Genomic DNA, 17,611 nt, shown 5'->3' on the forward strand with positions numbered 1-17,611 from the left:
AACAGCCATTCAACTGCGCTCTGAACAGACACCGACGTGGTTGCTGCATGAAGCATTGCCTGCGTCAGCATTGGAGAAATAAAAAAAATTGTCGACAGAAATTGTGTGGTGTGCTGCCCCCTGCAGTTCTGTGTTAAAGTGATTTTATTCGCAGTCCATTCGGAGTGGCAATTTAACAGCCACCAGTAGTGGTTGGTAGTAGTTATTTTTCTGTCTGGACTGAATGCACGGTCCACGCGTTTGTTTGTCCAGGGGAGCGGTGGTGTCGTGGTTAGCGCAATGCGCTACATACCCGGCGACCCTAGTTAGATTCCCGCTCACGGCCAAAATCGGTGACGAATATCTGAACCGGTCCTGGACCCCCCCTAGGTCAACTCAGCCTTAAACGGGTACCTGGTGCGATGTGTAAATATCAGCACTAGGAGACAAAGGGGGCCGAGCATGGTACTGGCCACGCACCCCCCATTGTGTGCCGTCTCGGCCTTCAAAGGTGCTCGCGAACAGCACTTGCCCCAAAACTTATACTAAGGCTTAAATCTTGACTTAAAGATTTCGTGACTGCAGGAATTCATATTCGTTGGGTCTTTTGGTAAAGCCACGTAGATAGCTTCAAAGAAAATAACAAAAAACTACGACGTTTCGTTCGCAACACAAGTGGTCGTCATCAGGAAAAGGGGGTTGGCTTCTAAAGGCAAACTGTTTATAAAGGTTTCAAATGGGCGTAGCCCAAATGTCAGCAGCATGGGCGGGGCAGCCAATGTTAATGTAAGTGATGGGTGGCGACCGCGACAGTGGTGGGTTTTCCACCAATTAATGGGCTGCCAAGTAAGAATTAGCATGTTAATGTAAGATCGGTGAGCGGCCTCCACGGCGAGCGCGCTGAGGTGGCTATGTTAATGTGAGAGATTAGCAAGTTAATGACCAATCACAGAGCCGCATCCTCTAGGTCGGCGAGTGAAGGTGGTTGTGTAAGTGTGAGAAATTTTACATGTTAATGTAAAATCGGAGAGCCGAAAATCACAACTAACATCGGAAGGTGGTAGGATGGGAACATTACAGCCAGTTATGACTTAAACTGGTTGATAACTTCCTTCCAATGATTACTCAGTTTGTACCCATCTTCTCGGTTGAAATTGTGTCTATGTCTGTATATATGGATGGCTTCAACCGAGAAAATGGGTACAAACTGAGCAATCATTGTAAGGACGTTATCAACCAGTTTAAGTCATAACTGGCTGTAATGTTGCTATCCTACCACCGTCCGATGTTTGTTGTTATTTTCGGCTCTCTGATTTTACGTGAACAGGTTAAATTTCTCACACTTACACAGACACCTTTGCGCACTGACCTAGAGGTTGCGGCTCTGCGATCTCCCATTAACATGCTAATCTCTCACATTAACATGCTCATCTATCACATTAACATGCTCATCTCTCACATTAACATGCTAATCTCTCACATTAACACGCTCATCTCTCACATTACCATGCTCATCTCTCACATTAACATGCTAATCTCTCACATTAACACGCTAATCTCTCACATTAACATGCTCATCTCTCACATTAACATGCTAATCTCTCACATTAACATGCCCATCTCTCACATTAACATGCTAATCTCTCACATTAACATGCTCATCTCTCACATTAACATGCTAATCTCTCACATTAACATAGCCACCTCAGCGCACTCGCCGTGGAGGCCGCTCACCGATCTTACATTGACATGCAAATGTTTTACCTGGCAGCCCTTTAATTGGTGGAAAACCCACCACCGTCGCGGTCGTGGCCCACCACTTACATTAACATTAGCTGCCCCGCCCATGCTGTTGACATTTGGGCTACGCCCATTTAAAACCTTTATAAACAGTTTGCCTTTAGAAGCTAACCTCCTTTTCCTGATGATGACCGCTTGTGTTGCGATTGAAATGTCATAGTTTTTGGTTATTTTCTTTGAACCTATCTCCGTGACTTTACCGAAAGACCCAAAGAATATATGCTAAGGCTTATAAAGGGTTTTTGTATTTGTGTCTGCGGAGAACGCTGCTCTCATGGTTAACAAATACACTGTGCTACGAATCCGGTGAGCTGAGTTCGAGTCCCGCTCGTGGGAGGAAATCAAATTATTACAAGAACGAGTTATGGCCTATGCAGAAGTTTAGCACACTGAATTTGCAATTGCAAATGTCGCTGGTTCAATCTGCCGGAACAACACTTGAAACAATGGCTAGAATTCTTTGCCCATTTATTTACATTCTTAAATGGGCAGGGAGTCGGTCAGCAGATCTCGGTTGGTAGGGTAACGCATGCATACTCCCACATCTTCAAATACATTTTGCCAGCATAAACAAGGCCAAAATACCCTCCTAGAGCTCCCTTTTAGAGGATGCTCTTCTCCTGGCAGCGTCGTGAACAATACATTTCAGGGCTGCACCATTACCTTTTATGGCATGCGCATGAAACGGCTGACATTTGTGACTAACCTCACAGGGTGTTTAATATCCACTTCCCAGCCATTACTTTCTTGGCGTTCTCATTAAATGAACTGTGGGATGCAGCAATAAAGCTGTCAATTCACCGAACATTAGCGCGGTGGTGAGTGTGCTCTCCACTGCCTGCTACCAATCTGTAAGGAGCAAACATTGGAGACCAAAACACAGGAAGGAAGAATAACGTCTCATCGACAAAGTTTGTTTGACATCACAATGCATTAAGAGGGCATTTGGTAAACCGACATTACAATTGCTGCAACAAAGTTTGGCCGTGAGAGCGTTGCGCTGTCATATCCATATTTATTTATATAAACTTGTACTGATATTTTTTTTTCATGCAAATGTACAAATGTTGTGTCAATGCTGTATGTCTACATTCTAGAAATAATGAGTACCGTGGAATAAAACAACCCTCAAACAGGGTGTGACCGGGCCTTTATAAATCAGTGGATTGAGAAAGGGCTGCACATTGTATTTTATTTACACATATATATTTTAGAATGTTCTAATTTCTTCAATGTACAGTACTGTATTTTTCACTTTCGTAACATCCAGAGCCTACTTCAGCCATCGATTACTGGATGGTGGCCACCCCATGATGTGTGGGGTCGTAGAGATTATTTGACAATACCTTACCATGTTGGTCAGTGCGGGATAGGGAAGGCGAGGGAGCATAGGCGTGCATGCCTGTCAACCAATAAGGTGCATGCGTATTCTTGTACAGGGAAATTGAGGTTTCAGGTCCATACGGCGTGTTTCTCCCTTGTGATGGGGCTTTGTAGGATAAACGTTGAGATCTATAAGGGCAGGGGGTGACCAATAAGGTCTGAATTGGTCTGTAATAAGGTAGGGCACTGATAAGAGTTTGACAGGTATGGAGGTGGAAGCAGTATAGTACAACGATCGATGTTGCTGCGCTCCCTTCTGCTGCAAACCAGGTTGTATTGTTGTAAATATATTCATGACTTTTTCGATTTAAAGCTTTCGTGACTTTACCGAAAGAACCAAGAAGATATATTCATGACTTTATGGCCGACTTTTGTTAATTATTTCACAGTGCCTTAGCCATATACTCATATTAATATCCCTTAAAGTCCTGAAAAAATTAACATTGCGGTTTCAGCAATAAAACTTCCAACTCTGTCCAAAATTACTCATTAGTGAGTGCGGTCAATGCACAATGGAGACTAACAGACAATAGATAACGTCCCATCGACAACGTTAAAATTTAATGCAACACGCACAGGAATTTTTTTGCTGCCATTGCAAAATCTGGATAACTTTTTGAGTGTGTCATTGTTGAGAAATCTGTGGAGTCTGCATGAAAGTTAATTTTTACCTGCTCCCTGTGTTGTTGTGCAATGCATTTGTGCATGAAAGTGTGCAATCAAATGACTAACACACGAAATAAATAAAAATAACCCATCCTAATCAACCATGTTAACGTATTAAATGTATCATAATCAGTGTCCATGGTCTATCCTCTGCTGTATGAAGAATCCCCAAGCCATTAATCCATCTAGCCCCTCTACATGAGCTGATTTCATTTAACTATCCCCACAGTAGCCATCCTATTGGTCCTGTTTCCTCCCATGGCTGCCACTCTGTCATTAGTCTCGTCCACCAGCCATCATTCCTTCTTGCGATGTGTCCTGCCAAAGCCAACTTACTCTTTTTTAACAACCAAAATGAAGCCTCTCACTTGTGTTTCTTCTCTGATCCGGCATCCTGTGTCTTTAAATGTAATGCCAAGCACTCTCCAATCGTCTTTGAACACTTTTCAGCTGTTTAAAGTTCCATATTCATATGTCATATCAGGAAATTTACACTGACTGCAAGCATTATTCTTTCGGCTCATTGGTATGCTACTCTTCATTATTAGGGTCCAATTTCAAACATACTCCATCTTGCTCTCATCCATGTCTTAATTTCATTATTTTGATTACACTCTGCTTTCAGTAATTGTCCTAGGTATGCCTATTCTCCAGTGCATTCGTTTAGATAATTTATTGCACTTGACTTTCTTCTTACTCTAGGTATGCAGCCTCAGTGTAGTTTTAAAAAATTCCATCCTGTTGCTCCAGTTTTCTCCCTTTTTATTACTTCTAAATATATTTTTGTATTTTATGACTGCATCAATTTCCACTGATTCAAATGCCATTTTATTAAATCTTGACCTGAAGCTTTCGTGACTGCAGGCATTCATATTATGTTTGATTGTCTGCAAGGCTAGGCATAATGGTATTTGATATTCACTAGTCTTTTACAGAATCTGATTGATAGTACAGTATGGTAGTTGCTTAATGGCAAAGAAACATTTTCTAAAACCGGATTATGCATTTGATTGGTTTGCCTGTAGATTTTACATTCTTCTCTTTCCCATAATCTTTGCGAACTCTGTATATACAGTACATGCATTGAAGATACTGATGGATCTGTAATTCAAGTCAGTTAAGTCACGTCTTTTGAATAGAATGATGGAGTCATATTACCACAATGGAGGTATTTCACTTATATGTAAACATTTAGTAATATTTAATGCTTCATAAAATCTTTTTCCGAATGCATGAAATAGAATTGATGTGTTCACATACACACGTGTGAGTAAAGCGAGATGAAATACATAGAAACAAACAAAACAATGCGCATGACATCGACGGATGATTGTAGGTGAATCATGGGCGCCAAAATCGGTTCTGTTTGTGGGTGATAAAACACTGGGTTTGCTTTGCACTTGTATGTATCGTGACTTAAGTGCCTGCTGTCCTTGTTGTTTCGAAATTGACCCATGGCGCACAAGGTAAGCTGACAGCAGTAGCGAGTTGCATTCTTAATAAAGAGCCTATCAGGTGTTCATGTTCCCATTGTTGCTCACGTCTATCAGCCGATCGACAAAAATACACGATGCAATTTCACAAGCGGAGGCCCCCAAAAGACCTCAAACACCATTTCGAATGTCCAATGTTTCATATTAGTGCCCGGCCGCCTATCGGTAAAGTTGTATTGCACGCATAATTAATTAAACGCGAAAAATATTCATGTGGTATTACTGTGGGTGACAACACAGTTTATCCTTCGATATAATGTGGGAAAATATACCGTGTCTGGTATATAACGGGATTTATTTGGGACTGCTCAGAGGTGCATATAAAATTGGATGGTAAATGTCAAATTGCACTCCCAAAGCTCAAAAACGGAACGTGCAAAGCAATACCGACTTTTTGTTAGCTGCGTCTCTATACATTTTGCTCCACCACATCTGCAGACCAAGTTCTTTTATATGATCGGTTACTATATATCTTCATATTATATACTGCTTAGATTTTAAGAAATGACTTGTTGAGCACTCAAAAGTAACATAACAACCGACAAATTTCGCCTCTACGGAAATTAAGTGGGTTTTCTAAAAAAAAAAACATCGTTGATGTGCTGTTTTTGTGTGCGTTCACGTTTTCATTATAACGCTTTCCAATTGAGGTTGAACACATTCATGCTCTGTCGGTGTTATTTTGCATTTTTAATGGAGGAGAGGCACAATAACGCTTGTGAAGATTATCTCAATATTTAGTATTGCTATTAGGGACTTACCCGATAAAAAAAAACTGGCCAAATTGATGATCGGGTTGCCAACAGATTTAAGACAAGAAAACCAGCGCTACAAAATATTTGATTTGGCATCTATGACACGAAAATAAGTGTTCCCATCGCAAAACCAAAAGTCACTATCGTGCCATTAATACGGCCTTGTAACATCACCACCAGCCATGATTTATCCACTACTTCGGGAAGGCTTCTCCACAATTCATCCAGCTCATGCGCATGAGCGCCCTTCCTGGTAGAGCCGCGATCGTGCCTATCCGTGCCCTGCTGTCTCATCGCGGCCGATGTATGTGAAGAGAAGAAACTGGCATGTGCATGTAGGCAGTCCATGCGGGATTATTTATCACACCCCGAAGAGACAGACCACTGAATCTCCCTACCCTCCTTCATTTTGAATCGGCCGTCAATCGAAGAGCAGCTGGCCAATCGAGCCATTCAATTTGATTGGTCTTACTCCTCGCCAAATCGGCATTGCCACGGAGCCAATTTAAGATTATCCGTGTTCAAGTTCAAGCATCAACGGTGGTGAGATTATGTCGTGAGAGACTGTGCTTTTCGTATGTCAGGGTTATATTTCAATGTCCCGACAGACGTAGTCGGTATGCGCCTGGCGTGAGAACTACAGTTGGTGATGACTAGTTCCAAGGACAAACGCATGTTGGAATTTGTTGTGAAACCCATACATGTGATTTGTATTAACTTGTGGTTAATCATTTGACAAAGCTGCTTACAGTAAACGATCCTTAAGGTATAATTTTTGAAAGCTACGTGTCCTTTGTTTTATGGCTACACATAAGTCATACATATGGTCAACAGTAGTATTACTGTGTTAATCATTCTATGGTACGGCAAGAGCCGTCCCTCGGGTGTGGCGAATCGGGGCGACCGACCCGGGTCCCACGCTTTGGGGGGCCTGCGCTTCGACTTCACGGTGTTAGATGTAATACTTCCGGTTTCAAATCCATTTTTTATGTTCATATTTTAATTTTCTAATTGAATAATTAAAATAAAGTAAACACTGTAACAAATATTTAAACAGATGTCATGTTGCCAGATATGTTTAACGATTAAACTACTCTATTGCCTCGAGTTCCCTGGCTAGCTATTGCCTGGGCCCCTCCACCCGAACAATAACTTTTGTCAGTTGACGCGGGTCGTCACTACCGAAACTCGCTGGGTACCCGGCTAAACGGGATGTTCCGTCTAACAAGCAATTTTTTAGTTGAAAGGGTGGGAGAATAGGTGGGATTAATGAAGTATTATGGAAGACTGACACGGTTAATTTAAAATTGCTCGAACTTTCCCATGTGTGCTATTAATGTTATTCTTTCGCCAGAATATTTTTCAAGTTCCCAATAATATTTTCTTAAAACCTCACAAGACATATTAACTTGGTATTTTATTACATAAAGCAGATTAGTTTTAGAGCTCCGAGTACAACGTGTTCCAGATGTCTTGTGACCTCCATTTAATTCTCTAAAACCTAATACAGTATAGAGAGATAGGGGTTCAAGCCAAAATAGAACCAAACTCAATGTCTAAGTGTGTGTTTATCCTCAAATTGAGTCAGTCCTCAAGCCCAGACCAGATAGTTCACTTGAAGTTACCACTTGAGGTGGCATGACTTTAGTGGTTCCAATTACTGTGTGACCAATAACAGTGAATTGTTGAAACCACTTAAAATCAATGCGTTATCTAATTCAGTCGTATTCGCCATGTACAGTACTGTACATATATGCATTGGTTCTACAGGAATAACGTTGGAATACTTTTGGTGCTCTAGTCCAGTAGGGTGAGTGGGTGTGTTGGCATGGCCATGAGTTTATCAGGAGTACCTCGTTTTTCGTTTATTAAAATAACAAACAAAAGTTATTTACCTATGATATTTCATTCTTGAAAGTTTCGCAATTCGTGTTCAAAATAAATAAATCAACGCAACACAGAACAAAATACAGCATGTGAGTGCAAACGGTGTCAGTGTATCATTATGTATTACAGGTTAGTCCCATTAAATTATGACAATTCCATTCTTCCCACAGTCACCATCTTCATATTTGGAGCAGTCTGGTTCAAGTCTCTATAAAACACATTTCTGCGGAGGGAGCTGGTAGGAATGTTGGGTTGCTCGGTCAATGGTCAGGGTCAACGGCGGCGTGGTGTATTCCGAAAATATGCCCGACTGTGAGGGCGGGCACAAGCCGGCGTGAGTAGGTTAAACGTTGAGTTTTATAAGGGCACCACGGGGTGACCAGCCCCTCCCCACCCAGCCCACCCAGCCCCACCCCTCCCTCCCACCCCCCACCCTCCCCACCCAGCCCCACCCTCCCCACCCTCCCCGCCCTCCCCGCCCTCCCCGCCCAGCCCCTCCCTCCCCACCCAGCCCCTCCCTCCCCACCCAGCCCCTCCCTGCACGACGGACACAATAATCCCCTGTGGGCTGGTGTAACCAGGAGGTTCCTACCAGTATATCTAATCGAACACTGTCCGCCGACTCTCCACCCTGCTCAGCTTTCATCTGATGCGCTAGTTTCGTCCCTTCCATACATTCTCACTCCCAACTCCAATCGTGTCTCCCTCCACGTACACACCCCCTCATTAAATCCACCTGATGTCATTAACAGCTAACTATCCCCATCCCTCGGGCGCTTCTCGTTTAATTTACTCTAACCACCAACCGTCCCCTTCACGTGTGCATTATCAACATTATTTACGCCACAATTACACGAACACCAGTTACATCACATCATCCCCATTCTGCAACGTGGTCCAGATGTCTTGTGATCCACATTTGACCCCTCACATTTTTTTCCTTTGCATATTCATTTCGATTTTAAATAAACCTTACTTCAAAAATATTCAGTTTTAGCGATATGAAATGGGGGTCACAAGACATCTGGACCACCTTGTACTTACGCACACCCTTTATTTAGTTTCCTTTAATTCCCGAATGGCTTATTCGAGACTCAAACATCGCAACCTCCTGGCTTTTACATTCGTCGAAGAGACTGGTGCAATCACCAACCGCATCAGAACATCGCCAATCCAATGCACAACAGCTCCTCACGAACGGGAAATTAAAAACGAAAGCCAACAGTAGGTGAGATTGTGAGATTGTGGCCATGCAACTCAAACGATGGCCCACATCGTGAATAAACCCACTGCAGTCTGAGCTCCTGAACGACGGAATAGCAAAATTGCACACGCTCTCTCTCCCCTAAAGCCCTCTCGTTACCAAAAGACCGCAACATTGGCATTTGGCTCCTGAATATATTGCCAAACGCAAGAAAATAATTCCTCGAATATCTTTCGAATATTCATGGTATATCGTTCATCCCGGTTAGTGTTGTCCCTATCTGCTGCAGCACATAATAGCATTACATCAATGTACCTCAGTGCAGTACCCACTGCAACCTTATTCGGTTTATTGAATTGCTCATCAAACCCTTCGGTATAGTTTGTCATCAACTATAATAATAATATTTTTATTTGTGTTTGTAACAATTCATATTTTGAGAATAGGGTTTCCCCTTTTTTCTGGAAACAAAACAGGTGTTAAGATTTTCTTGGTTCTTTCGGTAAAGTCACGTAGAAGGGAAATAATAAAAATAAAACATAATAAAATAAAAATTCTCACGAACGTTTCGGCCACAACACAAGCAGCCGTCCCTCAGGTGAAGAAACAGAGCTGTGTGGTGGTGTGGTGGGGGGTGGTGTGGTGGGTGGGGGGTGGTGGTGGCTTTTGCCCAGTTCCTGGACTTACGAACTCTTAACACTTTGACATCGCAACAAACGTTATCTCTGCCAGCCCTTTGGTGGTGGTGGGGGGAGGGGTGAAGGGCGGGTGGTGGTGGTGGGGGGGGTGAAGGGTGAAGTGGGTGGTGGTGGTCGGGGGTGAAAGGCGAGTGGTGGTAGTGGGGGGGTGAAGGGCGGGTGGGGGGGGTGAAAGGCGAGTGGTGGTGGGGGGGGTGAAGGGCGGGTGGTGGTGGGGGGCGGGTGAAGGGCGGGTGGGGGTGGGGGGGTGAAGTGGGTGGTGGTGGTGGGGGGTGAAGGGCGGGTGGTGGTGGGGGGGGGGGGTGAAGGGCGGGTGGTGGTGGGGGGCGGGTGAAGGGCGGGTGGGGGTGGGGGGGTGAAGTGGGTGGTGGTGGTGGGGGGTGAAGGGGGTGATGGTGGGGTGGGGTGAAGGGGGTGATGGTGGGGGGGCGGGTGGGTGGGGTGGGGTGAAGGGGGTGATGGTGGGGGGGAGTGACCGACTCGCAGTCGCCGCCGACGTCGTGGACGAGAGACGCCGAAAGGCGAGGGGGGAGGGGCGAGGGGGGAGGGGCGAGGGGGAGGGGCGGGGGGAGGGGCGAGGGGGGAGGGGCGAGGGGAGGGGGGAGGAGCCCAGAGCCCTCTCGCTGGGCCCCCTGCGCTGGCCTGGGAAGTGACACCGCCACCCGCCCGCCACCATCCGGCCACGAGGAGCAGCTGATTTGTCTAAGCTCGAGCCACGCCTCTGCAGGTTCAAGACGCTTAATCCGGCGTACCGTGGAGTTTGGAGTGGGGGTGGTGTGCAGAAGCAGCAGCAAGCAAGCGGCTGCGTTTAAAGCCTCCGCCAAGTCGGCTTAGAAGCAGCTTACAAATTGGAGAGAGAGCTGGGAGGACTGCCACGAAACATGGCTGGTACGTTCGCCGTCGTTGTTGTTGTTGTTTGGTGATTGACGCTGGGGTTTTTTTTTATTTTAGGACAGCGTTGCTGTTTCGTGAACAAAATGGTGATGTGATTTTTCTTCTGTGTACACGTTAGGGGTTTTGCTGCATTAATGCTTCTCTGTCTGTTTCTCGTGCTACATTAGGCGCAGTCGTAATGCCGTCACCGCTGCTTTAAAACAAACCTGTTGACTTTTGCCGATTCACAGCTTTACCGCGTGTGGTGCCGTGGCCGGTGAATGTGGACGCAAGATTAATTAAATATGCAAGGATGGAGAGCCGTTTGAAGATGCTGAATATTAAATGCGCATGTGGTAGTCCTCCTAACTTGTATGGACTGCTGTGTAGTATTTCGCCTTTTAACCTGTGCGTGTGTTTTGCAGCGAACTGAAATACGTGGGCCTAAGCTGGGGTGGGTTTTTTTCGCCCCCACTCCATTTCCTTTCGTGTGACGACGGCATACCAACAAGCCTCTGCTGTCAGTACGCGGAAGTCATTGCATTTTAGATGGTCACGGGTGCATCCCTGCAGTGTAAATTCTGAAATGTGTTTTAGACTTTTTTTTTGTATATGAAAATCTCCAAAACATGTGCGTTAAGTGTTTTTTTTGGTTTTCAAGATGGAAATATTGTACAGCAGTTGAAACAAAAAAACTCCATGTCATAACTATTCTTGGTTCTTTCGGTAAAGTCACGTAGAAGGGAAATAATAAAAAATAAAACATAGTAAAATGAAATTCTCACGACGTTTCGGCCACAACGCAAGCAGCCGTCCTCAGGTGAAGAAACAGAGTTTTTTTTACCGAAAGAACCAAGAATATGAATCCCTGCAGTCACGAAAGCTTTTAATCGAAATGTCAACTATTTTTTTTCCACGAGCCTTTGAACATTTTCTCATCGTTCATTGCAGGAACCGCTCATTATCCGCACATTTTTTCACAGACGAGTTCATCAGATCGATGGCGTGGTGCTTCGGACACTGCACTATGAACTTGGGCGATCCAAGTTCAATACCTGGCCATTGCTAATGTCGAGTTCTATCATATCATGGTTTTGGACACCCGTCCTTCACGAACCCCACCACTGTCAAGCGTGGTGACATATGGTCAAATAACCCCAATGACTGACCCAGCCGAGTGAAGCCTTCATCCAGCAGTGGACTGACAAAATGGCTGTAATTTATGTAATGGGTTCACAGACCCCTGCCATGCATCCACCAGAGTGCAATGCCTTTCACTTATACGTTATGATTCCTAAATTAGCAGGAGCGGTGAATGCCTCTAACTCTTAAAATGTACGAAATGCACACCCTACCCCCAGATGAAAACCCTAGGTGCCAGGCGATGTAGTACTGCTGTGACGAACGCAATGTATTGCAATATCAGCAGCTGATATACAAATCCAGGTAACTGTCATCAGAGCCTCTCCACAGACTGTCAACTTTGCTGAAAATAAATTATTGTGTTAAGAGCATGAATAGGGAGCAAAACAGAGCATGTCTGTTGTGCCATATACCCTTCACGTGTTACACAATGCCTTCATAAGGGCTCGCCAACAACACATGCCCCAGCAGATGATACTGCTGTTAATACTGCGCATGTGTTCGTGGTTGTGCTTTGTAGCTCGCAAATGTTTTCAGGGTGTTCATCATGATGTCCGTTTTGTTCCACGTGGTAACAGATTGTTCAGGGACTGTGGAATCTGATCTCTGACCAATGGTGTGTACTGTCACTGTTGTGTTACTGCATGATCTAAGCAGGTAATCAGGATTCAAGCACAAGGCGACCTAAATTTAAGAGCCTTACAGGCGTATCTAACAACTCGATGATGGAGTACATTATCTCTCACTCTCTGCGTGAACACCCAGCTCTTGAAAAACTCCGCAATGTAAGTGTCCTAAGTTGTCCAGTTTTCATGTTAAGGCAAACTGTAAAGACCGCTTTAAGCCTAGTTCATGGGAAAATAGTCAAATCACCGATATTTTGTGTTAAATTTTTACTTTTCAGCCAATTTGTTTTTCCACCAACTTAAGAATGGTCCTAGAGTTATTTTCTTAAGTTTTAGGCTGTTTAGGAACGACTTGTTAAATTTCCAACCAGCTGCAATGGCTACTACCGGGCTTATCAAGCAGCTTGCCTGAACATTTTCAGGCAGTCTTTTTTATTGTTGTCAGGCAATCCGCCTGAATTTTAAGCTGCCTAATAATTGTCCTCCAGCATTTCAGGCGATCCACTCTATTTTATTCGTAAATATTTTAAACGGCACAGACATCGGACAGAATCAGGATAAAAATAATTGCCGTGATCGGAATAAACAAGTCGCTCTGGAGGAGCCCCTAGTTCTGATCTATATGGCAGGAAAGAGAAGCAGAGGGAAGGGAAATGAAAGGAGATTTTAAAAAAATCACTAACATCTGGGGACCATTGCAAAATTAAACCAAATTCCCACTTTAATATCCAAATGAAGCATATTTTTCAAGGCAAAAGTTACAGCAGAAATTTATTTTTTCATGCTAATCACAGGCACATCTACCATGTGCACTCATTGGTGTGTGCTTTGCAAACAGCACTCGCCAGTGCCAACCTATTTAGCTGGTCTTCAAATGGGAGCTTCAATGTTATCTCAGGGTGCTTGCATGTGTGTGTATGTATAACCCAGAATAATGGCTCCCATAGTTTTTCTGCATGTTTTCTGCATTCTCGTTGCATGATAAACAGTTGCTTTGTAATAAACTGGCGATGCCCTGCTTGGGTGCAAAACCTCTGAACGAGCAATGTGTGTGCCAAAGAACAAGCACAAAGGGTGGTCTGGCATTCACAATGTGATCTCTGTGCTTTTATTCCACAAGTGCACGATGCAACACCCCGCGAGTGTTATGATGGTGGCTTGTGAACAGTCCCAATTTATGGCCAATCTTTTGAGGCTCATCGGGGGAAAGAAAGCCATCGAAGTTGGTGAGTGGATTTTGCAACAGTGCAGAATGACTTGCACAATATTCAACGTGATGTTGCGTAACATTTAATTCAATAATATTACATTAGCTACGTAAAATATAAAAGTAAATGTATCGACATAAATAATTGGAACATTGTGTTCGTGTTAAAGCCCATTCAATACACGCTAACAAACGGCTATGTATTGGTATTGTACATTTCCGAAGGTGTTTATACAGGATACAACACGCTAAGTATTGCTCTGGCTCTTCCTGACGACGGGAAAATAGTGGCCTGTGACATTACAGAGGAATTCCCCAACATAGGGAAGCCATATTGGAAGGAGGTAAGCACTACCTAGATTAGCCTCGATGCTATCGTTAGCCATGATCAATCCACTGCTGGATGAAGGCCAGATTATCCATGAATGTTTGAGTGTATTGGCCACACAATGTGGTTGCTGCAGTGTGATTTATAAAGCAAGCACCTGCCCATTGAAAAAGTATAACATGTATTTATTTCATAATCATTGTGTATTTTTACAAGTTGGTAATGAACTTACACTTTTATCTTTAAGCAGGGGCTAGCATGCTGTAATACACACCTGGTAACCTGTAACCTCCTGAGGTTGGCTCCCAGCCACGGCTAACATCCATAGCGAGTTTCTGAACCAATCCAAGGCCGGCCCTCCCTTCGGAAACCTGTACCGACCAGTATGGTCGGCTTCTTTCGTATGGTGATGTGTGGTCAAAAAACCGCCACAACTGACAGGTCGAGGATAATGTCACCCAGCAGTGGATTGACAAAGTGCTATAAATTATAATATTTTATGGATTATCAAAAAAGGTGCATATGTAACAAGCGATAATGCAATCTTGTTTATATCCTAACCATGCTAGACACCAAATATTTCTAGTTTCATCACTTCTGTATTAAACCATGCATTAAGCATGATTGTGGTTAACACTACTTGTGTTATAAACCAAACATTAAGCATGTTTGTCCTTCACATAACTGATATTTGTTCCTTTCTATTCACAGGCAGGTGTAGAGCACAAAATTGACCTTCGAATAAAACCTGCCAGTGCGACATTGGGTAAGTATATAAAATATTTTAATAAATATTCTGCAATGCACTGTAAGCATAATTAAAATTGGAAGTCTCACTGCACATTGAACACACGTAGAATAATAAAGAGCACAACACTGGATTTTGAATCCAGTTTGCATATCAGTAAATAAATGGCACAACGTTTGAATCCCCCCCCCCCCCCACCTCTGTGCAACAACCAATAGTATAGATGGATACACGAGCCAATCGCATGGTCATGTATGTTGAGATAAAGTGTGGGTACTTCCAACTCCTTTGAAGATGTCTGGCCAGCCTCGAAGAGTAGTCTAAAAATGTCCTCGAGTGGGGTGTATGCGCACCCTCTTTGGGAGCGAGATGCCCTTTCTAAGAACCAAAGGGGGGTGCGGTCAACGTGAAGAACCACTGCTCTGATGGGTTTCTTTAGAGCTTGCAGGAGTGAATGTCCTTCTGTCGGCAGTGATGTGAACAAGCAATCGCATGGCTGCACTTTGAAGATTGTAGGTCCTAAAACGTCCGTGTCTTACACGTCTGCCCACGAATTGCTCGTGATTTCTTGTTTTATTTACCGTCATGGACAGATGAGCTCCTTGCTGCCGGAGAGGAAGGAACTTACGACTTCGCATTTATTGATGCGGACAAAGAAGGCTACGTTAACTATTATGAAAAATGCCTGCGCCTGATAAGAAAGGGTGGCATTGTTGCGATTGACAATGTAAGTATCGACCGAGTTACGAAAGTAAAATCCATAATGTGCTGCTTTAAAATGTACTTAAGAGTTGATATTAAGAAAAAAATAATGCAAGTAAAGCAATACCATTATGGGCTAATAGCACATCAAATCAAGATAGCACACCAAAATATCAGTATTTTTTGCTGGGATACTTTTTAAATATCCCCGTGTAATATTCTTGGTTCTGTCGGTAAAGTCACGTAGAAGGGAAATAATAAAATAATAAAAATATAAACAATAAAAATTCCAAGCAATAAAATGTTCTTGCTGTGGATTTCACACCTGATGATGATTGCTTGTGTTGCAGTCGAAACGTCGTGAGAATTTTTATTGTTTTATGTTTTTATTATTTCATGATTTCCTTTCTACGTGACTTTACCGAAACAACCAAGAATATGAATCCCTGCAGTCACGAAAGCTTTAAATCAAAAATCCCCGTGTAAGTTAATACGTAGAAAATATTCTCAGCATAATGAATGTGCCAACTAACACAGGGGACTTAGCTCGACTCAACACCGCCATAGCAATGTGCGCCTTCCACCACTCGTTCAGAGAGAGCTATGAATGGATAATGAGTAGTGCCTCATAACTAATTTGAATAGGATGTAACTCTCTATTTGGCCGCCTAATACAGTGGTCCCAGCGTTGGTGTTAACGTTGAATACGAAATTGACAATTTGATATATTGACAAAATGGGGAAAGTAAAACGATGCCGACAGACGTTTAGGTCATTTTTGCCATGCATCATGTGAACATGCCAGGATGAGGATTCAGAATGTGAGGCAGCCGCAGAAAGGCTGGGAACGGCACCCCACTAATGACGTGCGCTTGGTCTGTATGCACAGGTGATCTGGGGAGGGTCTGTGCTGAACCCACGAAAAGATGATGAAGAAACCATGTCGATCTGTCGTCTCAATGATAAGTTGAAGGATGACCAGCGTGTGGACATCAGCATGCTGACCATTGGAGATGGGCTGACTCTGGCCTTCAAGCGTTAACCTAGACATTGTTTTTGTGCTATGGGGAAGAAGTGAGCTTTTTTCAGTGTGAAACTTTGTTCCAGGAGACTATAACTCATCGACAGACACGCAGACGGATGGAGCTGATTCTTTAACTCGGTTCAACCTTCATTGGAAAATGTTAAAATAAAATCATATTAACGTAACATGACCTCATTTATTGACAAAAAAAACAATGCCTTCTCATTGACTGGTAATATCACAAATTAACTCTCCTTTTGTGCCCACGACATTTCTGAAAACTGGTCTCCTGAAATGTGGTTTTAAGGCACAAGTGACTAATTGTTCTTGTTATATTGAAACATCACCTTACCAATGCCACATTTTTGTGTTAAATGTTTCAACTAAATATAGTTTTTTTTAATTTTACAGTAAATTTAATCTGCAGATAACTTTCTCAACAATGCAAATGGAAATCGATTTACAAGATACATATGAAAATATAAATCCCTTTTGGTATGCTTACATTTTAAACGTTCTACAAATTTGTCTGCAACAATGACTGGTCGCAGTGTGAATTGTTATGATGCTGCTGTGGTGCTATTGTGGAGAACGTTTTTCGATAATTCATACCTGTGAACACAAATAATTTCAGCATTAGTATATCTATCCAACTGGTTAAGGTGTTGATTTTGAGATGAATGTTCATATTCATGAGGCTTGTTAGTTTATATATGACGAATTTTGAAAATCTGATTATTAAAAAATGTGTAATGAAGTATTAACATTGCAATTAAGTGGTTCCATTTTCATTATGTAATTAAATCAATTAACCGCACAATGTTTATGGAATATGTATGCGGGTGAATTTTTTTTATAATTCTTTGCAAACTCGCTGAAAATGATGTCTTGGTGTTGCCCATAATGTTGCAGGCAAGTTGTGATAGTGTAGTCATTCATATGCCATACAAATGTAAACAGAATGCAGTCATCAGGTCTAAAAAAAAACACATCTTTAATGAAAATACTAAAGAGGCTTCTGTATTTTTAACAAAAAATTTCATCTGCTTACATTCAACATAAATGCAATAATACATGGCATCTACGTGTATTGCC

The 17,611-nt window shown here is 43.0% G+C and overlaps 1 protein-coding gene across 2 annotated transcripts; it reads left to right on the plus strand.

Moving 5' to 3' along the window:
* Positions 1-10,466: 10,466 nt before the first annotated feature.
* COMTD1 (catechol-O-methyltransferase domain containing 1) lies at positions 10,467-17,350 on the plus strand. 2 transcript variants are annotated; one of them, XM_078855450.1, is made up of 7 exons: positions 10,467-10,753; positions 12,536-12,666; positions 13,628-13,733; positions 13,940-14,058; positions 14,754-14,808; positions 15,384-15,517; positions 16,382-17,350. In XM_078855450.1, the coding sequence occupies exons 1-7, from the start codon at positions 10,747-10,749 to the stop codon at positions 16,532-16,534; spliced, it is 705 nt and encodes a 234-aa protein (XP_078711576.1). In that variant the 5' UTR covers positions 10,467-10,746; the 3' UTR covers positions 16,535-17,350. The 2 variants fall into 2 exon arrangements, with proteins under 2 accessions (XP_078711576.1, XP_078711577.1); XM_078855451.1 differs by having other exon boundaries at positions 10,471-10,753; positions 12,539-12,666.
* The last annotated feature ends 261 nt before the right edge of the window (positions 17,351-17,611 follow it).

Source organism: Lampetra fluviatilis, chromosome 4 (assembly GCF_964198595.1).
Source record: "Lampetra fluviatilis chromosome 4, kcLamFluv1.1, whole genome shotgun sequence".
In the NCBI taxonomy this organism is placed as follows: Eukaryota; Metazoa; Chordata; class Hyperoartia; order Petromyzontiformes; family Petromyzontidae; genus Lampetra; species Lampetra fluviatilis.

Coding starts and splice junctions, on each gene's coding strand:
- COMTD1 (XM_078855450.1), top strand. Junction 13,734..13,939: donor AAAGAAAGCCATCGAAGTTG/GTGAGTGGATTT, acceptor ACATTTCCGAAG/GTGTTTATACAGGATACAAC. Junction 14,809..15,383: donor ACCTGCCAGTGCGACATTGG/GTAAGTATATAA, acceptor CGTCATGGACAG/ATGAGCTCCTTGCTGCCGGA.